The sequence below is a fragment of the Notechis scutatus genome, chromosome 13 (assembly GCF_049901735.1).
Source record: "Notechis scutatus isolate UNSWTSFEM ecotype Mainland chromosome 13, rNotScu1.2, whole genome shotgun sequence".
NCBI classification, from domain to species: Eukaryota; Metazoa; Chordata; class Lepidosauria; order Squamata; family Elapidae; genus Notechis; species Notechis scutatus.
Window position 1 is genome coordinate 9,195,332 of NC_142021.1, and position 14,896 is coordinate 9,210,227.

At 47.2% G+C, this 14,896-nt stretch overlaps 1 protein-coding gene across 1 annotated transcript in view; it reads right to left on the reverse strand.

Moving 5' to 3' along the window:
* Positions 1–14,896, reverse strand: part of EP400 (E1A binding protein p400) — an 86,690-nt gene that overhangs the window by 40,863 nt on the left and 30,931 nt on the right. The window contains 8 exon segments of the mRNA XM_087942947.1: positions 1,072–1,359; positions 3,517–3,671; positions 5,427–5,593; positions 7,279–7,465; positions 10,052–10,188; positions 11,913–12,055; positions 12,058–12,086; positions 14,007–14,176. Of these exon segments, the coding sequence (XP_087799073.1) occupies positions 1,072–1,359; positions 3,517–3,671; positions 5,427–5,593; positions 7,279–7,465; positions 10,052–10,188; positions 11,913–12,055; positions 12,058–12,086; positions 14,007–14,176 (1,276 nt within the window).

Genomic DNA, 14,896 nt, shown 5'->3' on the forward strand with positions numbered 1-14,896 from the left:
TCCCGTGACCAGGTTGGGGATGCTGCCAGGGTTGTGAATGTGCCGTTAAACTTCGGGCTGTCACTCACAAAAGGGTTTTAAGTCAAGGACCACCTGTGGGTTCACAGCAATTTTCAGAGTCCCCCCCCTTTTTTTTCTTATCTAAATAGCAATAGCACTTGGACTTATATGCCGCTTCAAAGCGCTTTTACAGCCCCCTCTAAGCAGTTTACGGAGTCAGCCTCTTGCCCCCAAGCAATCTGGGTCTCCTCATTTTACCCACCTGGGAAGGATGGAAGGCTGAGTCAACCTTGAGTCTGCTGAGACTCGAACTGCAGGCAGCCGGCAGGCAGCCGAAGTAGCCTGCAGTACTGCCCTCTAACCACTGTGCCACTGCGGCTCTTATGTTGCACTTAAAAAAACAAAAACTGAAGTATTTTGTTCCCCAAATAAGCAAAATGAAAGGGTGAGCGAGGCAAACTCCAAAGGGAAGGAGAATGGAAAGGGAAGGAGCAAACCGAGCCCCCGTCCAGAGGTGGGTTGCTGGGGGGTTCGGGGGAGCCCCTAGCTAAGATTCTGTGCAGTTCGGAGAATCCCCCAAATCCCACTCCTGGCTGGCCCCGCCCACCCCTCCCTCCCCTCCCCGGAGTCTCCACATGGCCCGTTTTGGATGCAGGGGAGGGCAGGGTATGCGCGGAGGCTCAGGGAGGGCGAAAAGCCCCCCGGAACTTCAGGAGGGCCGGAAACGGGCCTGTTTCCAGCTCCCAGAGAGCCTCCGGAGCCCGGGAAAGCAAAAACACCCCCACGCACCATGGTGCAGGAGGCCAACTAGGCCACGCCCACCATGGCCACGCCCACCCAGCAACTGGACAGAGAACCTCTTGCTAAAAATTTTTGAAGCCCACCCCTGCCCTCCGTCCAAATACCTCTCCTATTATCTATCCAGGTATCCTTGCACACATTGTTAGGGTGCCTAACAACTTAACCTCAGGGAAGCTTTGGAAAAGAGGAGGAGGAGGGGAGGAAGAGGAGGAGAGGAGGAGAGAAGGAAGCTGGAGAAACCTGAAGGAAGCAGGGCAGAGGGGCACTTACTGGGTAACCGAGCCTGTGCCTGACTGGTTAACACGAGCCTCTGAGGCAGGACACTCTGTTGGATGGTGGGTGGGGGGGCCTGTGGCTGGGCCTGCCCTAGCTGGAGGCCCTGGGCGGTAGCCTGGCCCCGCACTTTCACTGGATGGGCCGGGCTAGTTGCGTTGGCGAAGGTCATTGCTGGCTGATGTCTTGGAGGAGGAAGAGGAAGAGGAGGAGGTGGAGGAACACTGGAGGAAGGCGGCAATTGTGGTGGCGCTGCGGTGGCAGCCGAGGAGACGGCAACGGCGGCTGCAATCAATAAGGTCAGGGGGTGTAAGCGGTTAGAGTCGGTCCTTCGTTTCCTTTCGAGGTGTTAGAGCAACGGAGAAATTTCAGCAGTCACAGTTGTAAACGCGTACCGGGAGGGGGTAGAGGGGGGGCTGAGTACAGGCAGTCTGCCTTTAAAATAAATTTTTAAAAAAGCAAGGAAAATCCAGAGGCATTTGGGAGCCTTAAATCAAGGTGCCGAAAGCGACTCAATGCTCGAATTCAGCTTCACGGCGGCCGCACAAATAAACACATTATGCACACAAACACACGGGAACACAACTTTGCCATGCGGAGCGGGAGGAGGGGAGGTGTGGGGGGGGAGAGTTCGGGTGGGTTTGCTAGCTCTTTGCTTTGAAAGCTTGGAAGGCTTTCCGACGTGAAGTTCTCCAACTTTATCAAAGGAGAGACAGGGTGGCATAAAGAAAGCCAGGTTGGTTAAGGTGCCAGGCTAGAAAGGGGAGATCATGAGTTCTAGTTCCTCTCTTTGGCAAAAAGACCAGGTGGTGACCTTGAGCCAGTCCCTCTGTCTGTCTCTCTGTATGTGTCTGTCTGTGTCTGTGTCTGTGTGTGTGTCTGTCTCTGTCTCTGTCTCTCTCTCTCTCTGTGTCTCTGCCTCTGTGTGTCTGTGTCTGTCTATCTCTCTCTATCTGTGTCTCTGTCTGTGTCTGTCTGTCTCTGTCTCTGTGTGTCTCTGTCTGTCTGTCTATCTCTCTCTATCTCTGTGTCTCTGTGTGTGTGTGTGTGTCTCTGTCTCTGTGTGTCTGTGTCTGTCTGTCTGTCTGTCTGTCTGTGTCTCTCTGTTTCCCCACCTCACTGGGTTGTTCTTGTGGGGAAAAGAGGAGGAGGAAAAAAGGTGTGTTGTATACGTTTGCCACCTGGAATTATTTGTCAAAATAACAGTGGTGGGATACAAACAAACAAACAAACGAATAAAATTTATAGGGGTGACCTGAAGGAAGCAGCTTTGTTGTCCTAACCGCTCACTGGATTTGAGACCAAAGAAAAACACACAAAGACACGCACGCAAACACAGAGTCTAAACATATTGCTGGAAATGTTCACCTTCAGCTCAAGCTGACACATTAAAAAAAAAAAAAGAGGATGAAAACACAGGTAAGAGGAGGCTTGCTTGGATGTTTCGATAGCCTCCGTTCCAGATTTTTGAACGAAGCGCAATCAAGCCTCTCCTAGGACGAGCCAAAATGAGATCCTCCCGCCCACGTTAGTGATCAGGCTGGGATTATTGACTTCTTTCAAACCAAGCTTGGGATGCAGAATGTAAGTATTTTAAGCCCCAAGTCGCTTGCCTGGACCGTTTCCAGTAAGAGCATGACAATTGGCTGTCGTTCGTTTTTTTATTCCCTTTCCAAAGCTTTAAATTGAAAGGAAAAAACAACGGAGGGGGAGGTAGAGCTTAAAACCAGCCCTTCGGAGAGAAATCCATCCAAATGAAATCTGCCTTGGGTCACTTGATGGTGAGATAGATGAGCAGCGTAGAGATTTTAACAAAGGACACAAAATGCCCGGAAATGTTTCAGCCCAAGGGAATGGAACAAGAGCATCATCCTGCCTTGAAGCTCAGGAAGACACCTACCAAAACCCAGGAAGAGCACCTTAGGTGTTGTAAGAACCACAGTATCGGTCCACAGTTCACACAAAAACCTCAAGTGCCAGGCCAGGGTGCATCCAGAAAAACAGAGCAGCCATGGAATGCAGCTCAAGGTGGGTAGAAGGTCACGTAAAGGACCTGGGAGTCCTTCATCCAAATACCCAAGTGGATAACTCAACATCTGGAGACCCAACCTGGCCTGAGGTCCACAGCTGAAAACGCTGGTTCGAGGAGAAGAAGAAACGATTAGGGGGGATCTACCCAATCCGTGCCTCCCGTAGGATGACAAAGAGTTCAGCTTCCTCCACATTGATTCCATCCGGAGGTGCAGGAATTCCAACCTGGGTTGGTAGTGATGGTTGTGGGGAACCTCAATACATCAGGAAGGTTGAGGAAGACTGGTTTAATTCCAAGGACTGGTTTGTCACGGGGAGGGAGGGAGGGAGGGAGGGAAGATGAGCATGAAGGGGAACCAACCCACCCTTGCCGACAAGGAACGAAACCTGAGAAGGTTCACCCTTTCTCACCTGGGTTGGCCGATACCGTTGTCATGGGAGATCTTCCTCGCACTTGGGCCTGTTGAGCAACCGTAGCCACACCGGTGGCCCGTTGCACTTGCGCACTAGGAAAAGTCACCATCTTGCCTTCCGGTTTTTGTCCGTACTGAACAGGTTGAAACAATCTGGGGGGGAAAAAACAACAACAACGGTTGGGTGCTGTGATGATTTTCCACAAAGTACTCTTGGAGTTAAAAGTAAAAAAAAAACGAGGAAAAAGTACTTCAGAGACAGCCATATTTAAAAACTAGCAGGGTACCCGTGCTTTGCTATGAAACTATTTTTGAGGAGGTAAATAAGGGAGAAAAAAAAATCTGCTTCTGCCTACCAGCATCCATCGGTATTTATCTGGCTAGCGTCCTGTCAGTGTGTGAGAGGGGAGGGCTGTTTGGAAACTGAAGCGGTATTTGCTGTGTGAGCAAGAAGCCTGTGTGTGGCTTAGCTCAACTGCTCTGTACTAAAGCTGCTTGGTGCTGTCAAACTGAAACTGAAACTCATCTCCTTTGCTTGTGTTTTGCATTTGAAACAGGTTTCTTTTCAGGTGGGGGAGGGGGAGTAGAACTCCTTAGCATCAGAGCGTGTTTAATAATAATAATAATATAGGAAACACTAATGCTCTGATGGTCATTTTGAAAAATCCTTTCTTAGCGAGCACCTAGAAGCCAAGAGGAACATATGTGCCAAATATCACGTTTGTAGGCTTTACGGTTCTGGAGATTTCGTGATGAGTGAGTGGTACTTGGCTTTTATATATATACTAGCTGGATATCCATGCTTTGCTATGAAACAATGTGATCGAGCTTAGTTTTTGGGAGGAAAATAAGGAGAAAAAAATCTGCCTCTGCCTGCCAGTATCCATTGGTATTTACCTGGCTAACGTCCTGTATGTGAGAGAGTTGAGGGCTGTTTGGAAACTAAAGCAGTATTTGTTGTGTGAGCAAGAAGGAAACAGCAAGAAGCCTGGGCGTGGCTTAGCTCAACTGTTCTGGACTAAAGCTGCTTGGTGCTCTGAAACTGAAACTCCTCTCCTTTGCTTGTGTTTTGCATTTAGAAGAGATTTCTTTTCAGAAAGAAATCTGAGGGGAGGGGGAGTAGAACTCCTTAGCATCAGAGCATGTTAATAATAATAATATAGGAAATACTAATGCTATGATGGTCATTTTGAAAAATCCTTTCTTAGCGAGCACCTAGAAGCCAAGAGGAATATATGTGTGAAATTTCAAGTTTGTAAGCTTTACGGTTCTGGAGATTTTGTGATGATGAGTGAGTGGTATTTCGCTTTTATATATAAAAGAAGAAGATTGAGGAACTGTCTGCTCAAGGAGGAGAAGGATTTGGGGGTTCCCTTGTCTTGAGCCAAAGACAAACTCCAGCATCCTTTTTAATGACCTTAGGATGGAAGGGGGTCAAATATTTAGGGGATGGCCATGGTGCCTTCAGCCTTGGAGATGCTTTAAGCTCCTCCTCCCATCCTTCGGACGCTTAAACGCCATTCTGAAATTGAGAGCCACACTCGAGACTCTGAGCATCAACGTCATCATCATCTTTTATCATCCCTTGTGGGCTGAAGTCCGGGCCATGGAACGGAGCTAGCGGAGTGTTTGAATGGCTGGATGCCCTTCCTGTTGCCAATGTGAAGTTTTGTTCAGCAGGTAAGATTCTCATTGTGCCCACAAAAAAAGAAAAATAGCTGCCTCAACCTAGGACCGAACTCGCAGCCACCTGACGGCGAGGCGAGAGCTTCGCCTCTAAGGCCACCACGCCACTCCATTGTGAGCATCCACAGGCCACGCAAAACGGAACAGGGAGAAGAGCCCGATCCCCATCGCAATTGGCTGAACGAGGGGCGGCGATGTTGTAGAAGGCTGCGTGCGCTTTACCTGTTGGGCTTCAGCTTGACGGGAGTAGGCCTAGGAGGCGGCAGGGGAGAGGTGTAAATCTCTTCGATAAGCTTCCGGGTTATTTTTTGCTTTGGCACCACCTGGGATTCATACCACGTCATTTTCTTCTCGAGCCCAATCAGGTCAAAGAGACTCAGGTCTGCAACCTAGAGGATGGCCGAGAGGGGAGAAAGCGTACCTGGGTGCCTGCTATCATTTGACTCAGGCTGGTGATGTTACCTAGGTGGGTCACGAAAGGGCTGTAAGAAAACCACCGAGCTCAGAGGGCATCAACGACCCCACAGTCGTCGTCCCCTACTTCCTCCTGTCTCCTCCCCCTCTACTCTGCAAACCCCATTCCTTTCTAGCACTGATGATGCTACCTAGTTGGGTCACGAAACCTCTGACTTCCTCATCACCTCCACAAACCTCACTCCGTTTTAGCACTAATGATATTACTTAGTTTGGTAATGAAAGGTCTTAAGGACCCCACGGTCTTTTCTCTTCCTCCTCCTCCTCCTCCACTCTGTAAAGCTCATTTCCCCTTTTAGCACTGATAATGTTACCTAGTTGGGTCATGAAACATCTGCAAGAAAACCACCAAGCTCAGAGAGCAACAAGGACCCAACAGTTAGATCTTGAGCTACAAAGATTCTCTTCTAAGACTACTCCATTTTTATCTCCCTCCCTTTCTCCTTCTCTGTCTCCCTCTCACACACACTGTGGAGTCCTTAGTCACACCTTGGAGCAGAGAAGTAAAATTAGAAATGAGAAGTTGAAAAGATTCTCCCTTTTCTATGTTAGTCCATTTCATCTCTGCCTCTCTCTCTCTCTCTCTCTCTCTCTCTCTCTCTCTCTCTCTCTCTCTCTCTCTCTCTCTCTCTCTCTCTCCACACACACACACACACACACACACATTGTGTAGCCCTTGGTCACACCTTGGGGCAGAAAAATAAAATTAGAAATGGGAAGTTGAAAAGATTCTCCCTTTTCTATGTTAGTCCATTTCATCTCTGTCTCTCTCTGTCTCTCTCTGTCTCTCTCTGTCTCTCTCTCTCTCTCTGTCTCTCTCTCTCTCTCTCTCTCACACACACACACACACACACACACACATTGTGTAGCCCTTGGTCACACCTTGGGGCAGAAAAATAAAATTAGAAATGGGAAGTTGAAAAGATTCTCCCTCTTCTATCGTTAGCCCATTTCATCTCTCTCCCTCTCCCTCTCCCTCACACACACACAAACACACGCTTGGTCACACCTTGGGTCAGAAAAGTAAAATCAGAAATGAGAAGTCAGAAACATTGTTCCTTTTCTATCGTTAGTCCATTTCATCTCTTTCTGTCTCTCTCTGTCTCTCTCTCTCTCTCTCTCTCACACACACACACACTCACACACACATTGTGGAGTGCTTGGTCACACCTTGGGTCAGAAAAGTAAAATCAGAAATGAGAAGTCAGAAAGATTGTTCCTTTTCTATCGTTAGTCCATTTCATCTCTTTCTGTCTCTCTCTGTCTCTCTCTCTCTCTCTCTCTCACACACACACACACACTCACACACACATTGTGGAGTGCTTGGTCACACCTTGGGGCAGAAAAGTAAAATCAGAAATGAGAAGTCAGAAAGATTATTCCTTTTCTATCATCAGTCCATTTCATCTCTTTCTGTCTCTCTCTGTCTGTCTGTCTCTCTCTCTCTCTCTCTCACACACACACACACACACTCACACACACATTGTGGAGTGCTTGGTCACACCTTGGGGCAGAAAAGTAAAATCAGAAACAAGAAGTTGGAAAGTGCTCCCTCTTCCTCACCCAACAGGGCACCTTGCGAGTCCACCCTTCAGCTTACCTTCCACAGGTTGCTCTCCAAGGCTTTTAAGGCCAGCGAGGCGGTCGAGAACTGCAATGCCTCCGAGACATAAGAGGAGCCGCACAGCCGAGGGTTGATCAGATCCGGGTGGTTGCAGATCTTCTGCAGCTGCATCAAGACGTGAAGGACGCTGACGAAGTGCCCGCTTTTCACAGCGTCTTGGGTCCTGCCAAGGCAGAAGAAATCAGAGGCTTAAAGCTAGAAGAGTGAATTGAGGCTAAAACATACGATAAATGGTTACAAGTACTCAGCATGGCTAGTCTAGAGACAAGAAGGACCAGGAGAGACAGGATAGCAGTGTTCCAATATTTGAGGGGCTGCCCCAGAGAGGAGGAAGGAGGTCAAGCTGTTTTCCAAGGCACCTGAAGGCCAGACAAGGAACAATGGATGGAAACTGACCAAGGAGAGATTCAAACTGGAACTAAGGAGACATTTTCTGACAGTGGGAACAATCAACCCATGGAACAGAAGTTGCCTTCAGAAGTTGTGGGAGCTTCATCACTGGATGCTTTCAAGAGACTGGACTGTCATCGGAAATGGTGTAGGGTCTCCTGCTTGGGCGGGGGGTTGGACTAGATGTCCCTTCCACTTCTGTTAATCTGAATCTATCTAAGATGACCAATGGCTTGGAGGCTAAAACCTACGATGAACGGTTGCAGGAACTGGGCCTGGCTAATCTAGGGAAGAGAAGGACCCAGGGAGACATGAGAGCAGTCTTCCAATATTAGAGGGGCTGCCACAGAGAGGAGGGGGTCAAGCTATTTTCCAAGGCACCTGAAGGCCAACAAGGAATAATGGATCTGATCAAGGAGAGATTCAACCTGGAAATAAGGAGAAGCTTTCTGACAGGGAGAACAGTCAGCCAATGGAACAGAAGTTGCCCTCGGAAGTTGTGGGAGCTTCATCACTGGAGGCTTTCAAGAAGAGACTGGACTGCCATTGGTCAGAAATGGTGTAGAGTCTCCTGCTTGGGCAAGGGAGGGTTGGACTAGATGACCTACCAGGTCCCCTCCAACTCTGTTAATCTGTATCTATATCTGTATGCGATGCCCATGAGGTCAGGGCCTCATTGGCCAAGACTTCACATTAACTGCACTTGCAGACCCTGACTTATGATGAGTCGGTTAGTGACAATTTGAAGTTCTGACATACACACACACACACACACACACACACAAATCATTCATGACTGGGTTTTGAAGTTCTGATGGCAACCATCTTTCCCGTGTCTATGGAGATTCTCAGTCATCCAGGGCAAGGTTGTCCCAAAGGTGCATTTTTTTTCAAGAGGCAACTGGAGTTTCTTGCTTTTCTCTGAAGATGTTTTTCTTCTCATCTAAGAAGCTTCTTCAGTTCTGACTGGCCACTCTTTTGAAAACAACAAAGTCCACATTTTGGGCAGAGAGGACCGCTGGTTTGAAAGGGGGGGTGTCAAAGAGGCCCTCTAGGTCAAAATTGAACAGCCTCCTCTCAACAGGGGGAGGGATCCAACATTATCTCTCTCCGGTCTACAACACAGTCCTTTCAGCAGTGCCATTTGCACCACTTGGGTGTCCCCCCGAGGACACAGATTAACCTCCAAGTGGCCTCATTGCCTCTCTAAAAGGATGCAAATGACCAGCTTATATGCAAGGGGTATAAATCCTTCCATTCTCCACCATCCAGTCAGAGCTGAAGAAGCTTCTTGGATGAGAAGCGAAACATCTTCAAAGAAAAAACAAGAAAGTCCAGTTGCCTCTTGAAGAAAAAAAAAAAGCACTTTTGGGACGTCCTTCTGGTGGCATCTAACTGCATTTTAGGTGCCTGGAAATTGGCTCCAATTGCAAAGGCTGTGATGTATGAGGTCTTTGCCAAGAAAGTGGTATTTTTTTCCAGTTTTTAGCAAAAATGTTCCACAGCAAACAAAGGGTCCACTTAACAGTAAGTGGTGTTTATTGTTTTAAATTGTGGTTTTATATGTTGTAAGCCACCTTGAGTCGCCACGGCAAATGGGTAGCAACCCAAATCTAATAAATAAATACAATAAATAAAAATAAACTGCTGTTTTCTTTAGGACCCCTGCAAGAGACGTTGCAAAAGTCCTCTGGATGGCCTGGTTTTTGGACTGTCAGGAACTTACAGCCATAATGGGCAGACTCCATCATAGGTAGTGCTCGACTTACGAGCACAATGGGGACCAGAATTTCCGTTCTGCTAAGCAAGGCAGTCATTAAATGAGCCCAGAGCCCGATTATTTTTTTTCACAACCACGGATGTTAAAACCATTCACTGCAGTTGATAAGTGAATCATGCAGTCGTTAAGCGGATCTCCCATCGACTTTTTATTTGGAAGTGCTCAGATTTTGATCACGTGGCTTGCGAATGTGAGGATCGGCCATAAAAGTCATTTTTTTTCCAGTGCCATCGTAACTTTAAAGAGTCGCTAAACAAATGGTTCTAAGTCAAGGACCACCCTGTATGATTGTGTGTTGTAACAGTACCTGCATCTGCCCTTTCTAGGGATCATGTTAATTATTAATGAGTCATTAATGAGTCATTAATGGTTTAATGCAGGGCTCTCCAACCTTGGCAGCTTTAAGACTTGTGGACTCCAACTCCCAGAATTCCTCAGGGGTCTGAAAACCTGGCAACTTTAAGACTTGTGGATTTCAACCCCCAGAAAGCAAAGTTGGCTGAGGAATTCTGGGAGTTGAAGTCCAAAGTTGCCAAGGTTGGAGAGTCCTGGTTTAATGTTCAACTCAGAAACACCTACTCGGGCTGGAGAATGACGTCCTCGTACATCATTTTCTGCCTGTTGGAAAGCCGGCACTTGAGCACGTGTTCGTACTTCTTCGTCAGCTGTTTCTCAACGTCCCTTTTCGATCTGCGCAAGATGAACGGCTGGATCATCTGCGGAGGAGAGGTGGAAGAAGGGAGGGAGGGAGGGAGGGAGAGGAGGAGGAAGCGGCGATGAACATTCAGAAGTTCAAAAGGAAAATATCCCTTTGCAGAAAGGGCAGCAGAGGCGTGGAACCAATTTTCAAAGGAGGGAGGGAGCCAATCATTAGGGAACGAGCTTAAACAGGGTTGGGGTAAACAGATGTCCATTGTCCGGCTAAAACAATAAAATAGAAATTAATTAAAAATTAACTAAAAGAAAAAAAAAGAAAATTGGGAGGGAAGAATGGAGGGAGAGAGAAAAAGAAGGAAGGAAGGAAGGAAGGAAGGAAGGAAGGAAGGAAGGAAGGAAGGAAGGAAGGAAGGAAGGAAGGAAGGAAGGAAGGAGGAAAGAAAGAAAGAGGGAGGAAGGAAGGAAGGAAAGAAAAGAAGAAGAAAGAAAGAAAGAAAGAAAGAAAGAAAGAAAGAAAGAAAGAAAGAAAGAAAGAAAGAAAGAAAGAAAGAAAGAAAGAAGGAAGGAAAATCTATGAAGATTCTCAGTCATCCTAGTCATGGTTGTCCCAAAGGTGCTTTTTCAAGAGGTAAATAGATGGAGAGACAGAGAGAGAGAGAGAAGGAAGGAAGGAAGGAAGGAAGGAAGGAAGGAAGGAAGGAAGGAAGGAAGGAAGGAAGGAAGGAAGGAAGGAAGGAAGGAAGGAAATGAAGGAGGAAGAGGAAAGAAAGAAAGAGGGAGGGAGGGAGGAAGGAAGGAAAGAAAAGAAGAAAAAGAAAGAAAGAAAGAAAGAAAGAAAGAAAGAAAGAAAGAAAGAGAAAGAAAGAAGGAAAATCTATGAAGATTCTCAGTTATCCTGGTCATGGTTGTCCCAAAGGTGCTTTTTCAAGAGGCAAATGGATGGAGAAACATAGAGAGACAGAGAAAGGAAGGAAGGAAGGAAGGAAGGAAGGAAGGAAGGAAGGAAGGAAGGAAGGAAGGAAGGAAGGAAGGAAGGAAGGAAGGAAGGAAGAAGAGGAAGGAAAGAAAGAGGGAGGGAGGGAGGAAGGAAGGAAAGAAAAGAAGAAAAAGAAAGAAAGAAAGAAAGAAAGAAAGAAAGAAAGAAAGAAAGAAAGAAAGAAAGAAAGAAAGAAAGAGAAAGAAAGAAGGAAAATTATGAAGATTCTCAGTTATCCTGGTCATGGTTGTCCCAAAGGTGCTTTTTCAAGAGGCAAATGGATGGAGAAACATAGAGACAGAGAAAGGAAGGAAGGAAGGAAAGAAGGAAGGAAGGAAGGAAGGAAGGAAGGAAGGAAGGAAGGAAGAAAGAAGAGGAAGGAAAGAAAAGGGAGGGAGGGAGGAAGGAAGGAAAGAAAAGAAGAAAAAGAAAGAAAGAAAGAAAGAAAGAAAGAAAGAAAGAGAAAGAAAGAAGGAAAATCTATGAAGATTCTCAGTCATCCTGGTCATGGTTGTCCCAAAGGTGCTTTTTCAAGAGGTAAATAGATGGAGAGACAGAGAGAGACAGAGAAAGGAAGGAAGGAAGGAAGGAAGGAAGGAAGGAAGGAAGGAAGGAAGGAAGGAAGGAAGGAAGGAAGGAAGGAAGGAAGGAAGGAAGGAAGGAAGGAAAAATAAAAAACAAATCAACTCAAAGGGCACTAATGTCAGTTTTCTAGGTTTCGAACGCACGTTTCATCAAATCCTATTCACCAAGGGGATGCTAGGCTTGCCTTGGGCCCAATTCCAGCTCCCAGCTTGAGGGACTCACCCTGTGCAGCCTGATGACGAGCTTATGGCAGTAGTCTTGATTCTCCTCGTTGGCCGCTTTCACCGGGAAATCCAGGTAAGCTTTGGAGATTCCTGGAATCAGGAAGTGCACCATGGTCCACAATTCCATCAAGGTGTTGTGCAGGGGGTATCGATCAGGAGTAAGCGGTACTGACTACAAAGAGAGGGGGTTGGGGGAAGCACAGGGTCAGCCTTCCCGGAGAAACCAGACAAAAAAACCACAACCTAATTGGCTTCCTTCAACTTTAGTGGAAGGTTACATGAACGGCAAGTCGGGAGGTCCAAACTGATCCTTTTGTTTAAATCAGGGTGTCCAACCTTGGCAACTTTAAGCCTGGAGGACTTCAACTCCCAGAATTCCCAGCCAGCTTTGCTGGCTGGGAATTCTGGGAGTTGAAGTCCTCCAGGCTTAAAGTGCCAAGGTTGGACACCCCTTATTTAAATAGTCTATTTGTCCACTTTTATTTAACATATTACATCTGCTTTGTGAACCAGTGTATTGTCTGGGTCAGTTGCTTACCTAATAATGTTTTCCCAGCTCCTCATTTCTACCTTTATTATCCAACCGTTTATAAAATAAACCCCATATTTGAAAGTATTCTGTTATCTTCCTTCTTTTTTTAACCTTAATGTCAGTCTATCTATTTCTGCACAATCTAATTATTTTTTTTAATTACACCTTCCTCTCTCGGCATTTCTTTGTTTTTCCAATACTGTGCAAATACAATTCTTGCATTTTACAAACATTACATACAAATTCCCCTTATTATATTTAGATCATATTTATATACTATACCTAACAAAAATATTTCTGGCTTCCCACGGATACTTTTAAACGCCCGAACCATTAGGGAGGGTCCTTCCTAAATATCTTCCTCTGACTCAGTGGTGGGATTCATTTTTTTTTACTACGGGTTCTGTGGGCGTGGCTTGGTGGGCGTGGCTTGGTGGGCATGGCAGGGGAAGGTTACTGAAAAATTCCCCTTCCCTCCCCACCCCACTAACCTGCTTTCCAGCTCCGTTCTCCTGGGCAGGGCAACCAAAGAAGACCCAGCCGATCAGCTGGGTCTCAATGGGAGGCAGAGAAGAGATGGGGGTGGCGGGGCCAGTCAGAGGCAGGATTGGCCGGTTCTCCGAACTACTCAGAATTTCCGCTACCGGTTCTGCAGAACCGATCAGAACCGGCTGAATACCCACCTCTGCTCTGACTGTTAAGTATCTGTGGGCTCCTCCCTCTCTCATCTGACCGTTCCCCAGACCAGCGTTGCCCAACCTTTGTGACTTGGCTGCGGGGGGAGAAGAGGGAACCGGGTCTAACGGCTAGAGACTTATGAATGGAATGGGGGTGCATGTCGGAGTCCTGACCCCCCGAGGTCCCCACCCGCTCCATTCCGCATAGGTTCTCTGTACACAGCGATACAAGAAAGTCCTTGGCTGACGACTACATTTCTGTTGCTAAGCGAGACGTTTGTCGAGGGAGCCGTTAAAGGAATCACTGCAGTAACACGGTTGGGAATTGAACCTGGCTTGTCCACTGACTGTTCATCAGAATGTCGCAAAAGAGGATCAGACGATCGCTGCGACAGTCGTTAAGTACATGCCAGTTGCCAAGCGTGTGAATTTCGGTCACGTGACCATGGGGGAATGCTGACACGGTTGAAAGTCCGGGAAACGGTAATACGTTACTTTGTTCAGTGCTGGTGCAACTTTGAACAGTCATTAAATGAACGGTTGTAAGTCAAGGATTGCTGGTATATATTCCCTAGCTCATGGGTCTTCAAACCTGACAGCTTTTAGACTTGTGGACTTCAACTCCCGGAATTATTCCTGAGCTAACAAGACTGGAGGAGGAATTCTGGGAGTTGAAGTCCACAAGTCTTAAAAGGTGTTAAGTTTGAAGACCCCTGCCCTAGCTTCTTCTGAGAATGCAACCCAAAGAGACCCGAATTTGGATTCTTGGACCAGACAAGGCTCCAACCATTGCATGTCACAAATGGCCTACCCTACATTAGGAGAACCAGGGCTTAAGAATTCCAAAGGGTGGAGAAAAGGCAGGTTTTGATGGGGTCCAGACCTGCGAAGGTGGAAAAGGGCTTCCCAGTGCTTCTCCGTCATGTTCTTAATCTGTTGCATCTCATCCACAATGAGGTACTTCCATCGTATCTTCATGAATGCTTGGTGGCCTTTGAAGAGCTGCTTGTAGGAGGTGATGCAGACGTTGAAACTGTTGGGTTCTGTCCACTCCTATGGAAGGGAGGGAGAGTTGATGGGAGGGAGGGAGGGAGGGAGAAGGAAAGAAGAAAGGAAGGGACAATGAGAGGAAGGGAGGAAAGGGATGGTGGATGGATGGATGGATGGATGGATGGATGGATGGAAGGAAGGAAGGAAGGAAGGAAGGAAGGAAGGAAGGAAGGAAGGAAGGAAGGGACAATGAGAGGGAGGGAGGAAAGGGATGGTGGATGGATGGATGGATGGATGGATGGATGGATGGATGGATGGAAGGAAGGAAGGAAGGAAGGAAGGAAGGAAGGAAGGAAGGAAGGGACAATGAGAGGGAGGGAGGAAAGGGAAGATGGATGGATGGATGGATGGATGGATGGATGGATGGAAGGAAGGAAGGAAGGAAAGAAGGAAGGGACAATGAGAGGGAGGGAGGAAAGGGATGATGGATGGATGGATGGATGGATGGATGGATGGATGGAAGGAAGGAAGGAAGGACAATGAGAGGGAGGGAGGAAAGGGAAGATGGATGGATGGATAGATGGATGGATGGATGGATGGATGGATGGATGGATGGAAGGAAGGAAGGAAGGAAGGAAGGAAGGAAGGAAGGAAGGAAGGAAGGAAGGAAGGAACAATTAGAGGAAGGGAGGGAAGGACAGGACAATAGGGAGGAAAGGAGGGAAAGGAAGGAAGGAAGGAAGGAAGACAAAAATTTAGAACCTGGAATTGACACCTGTATTA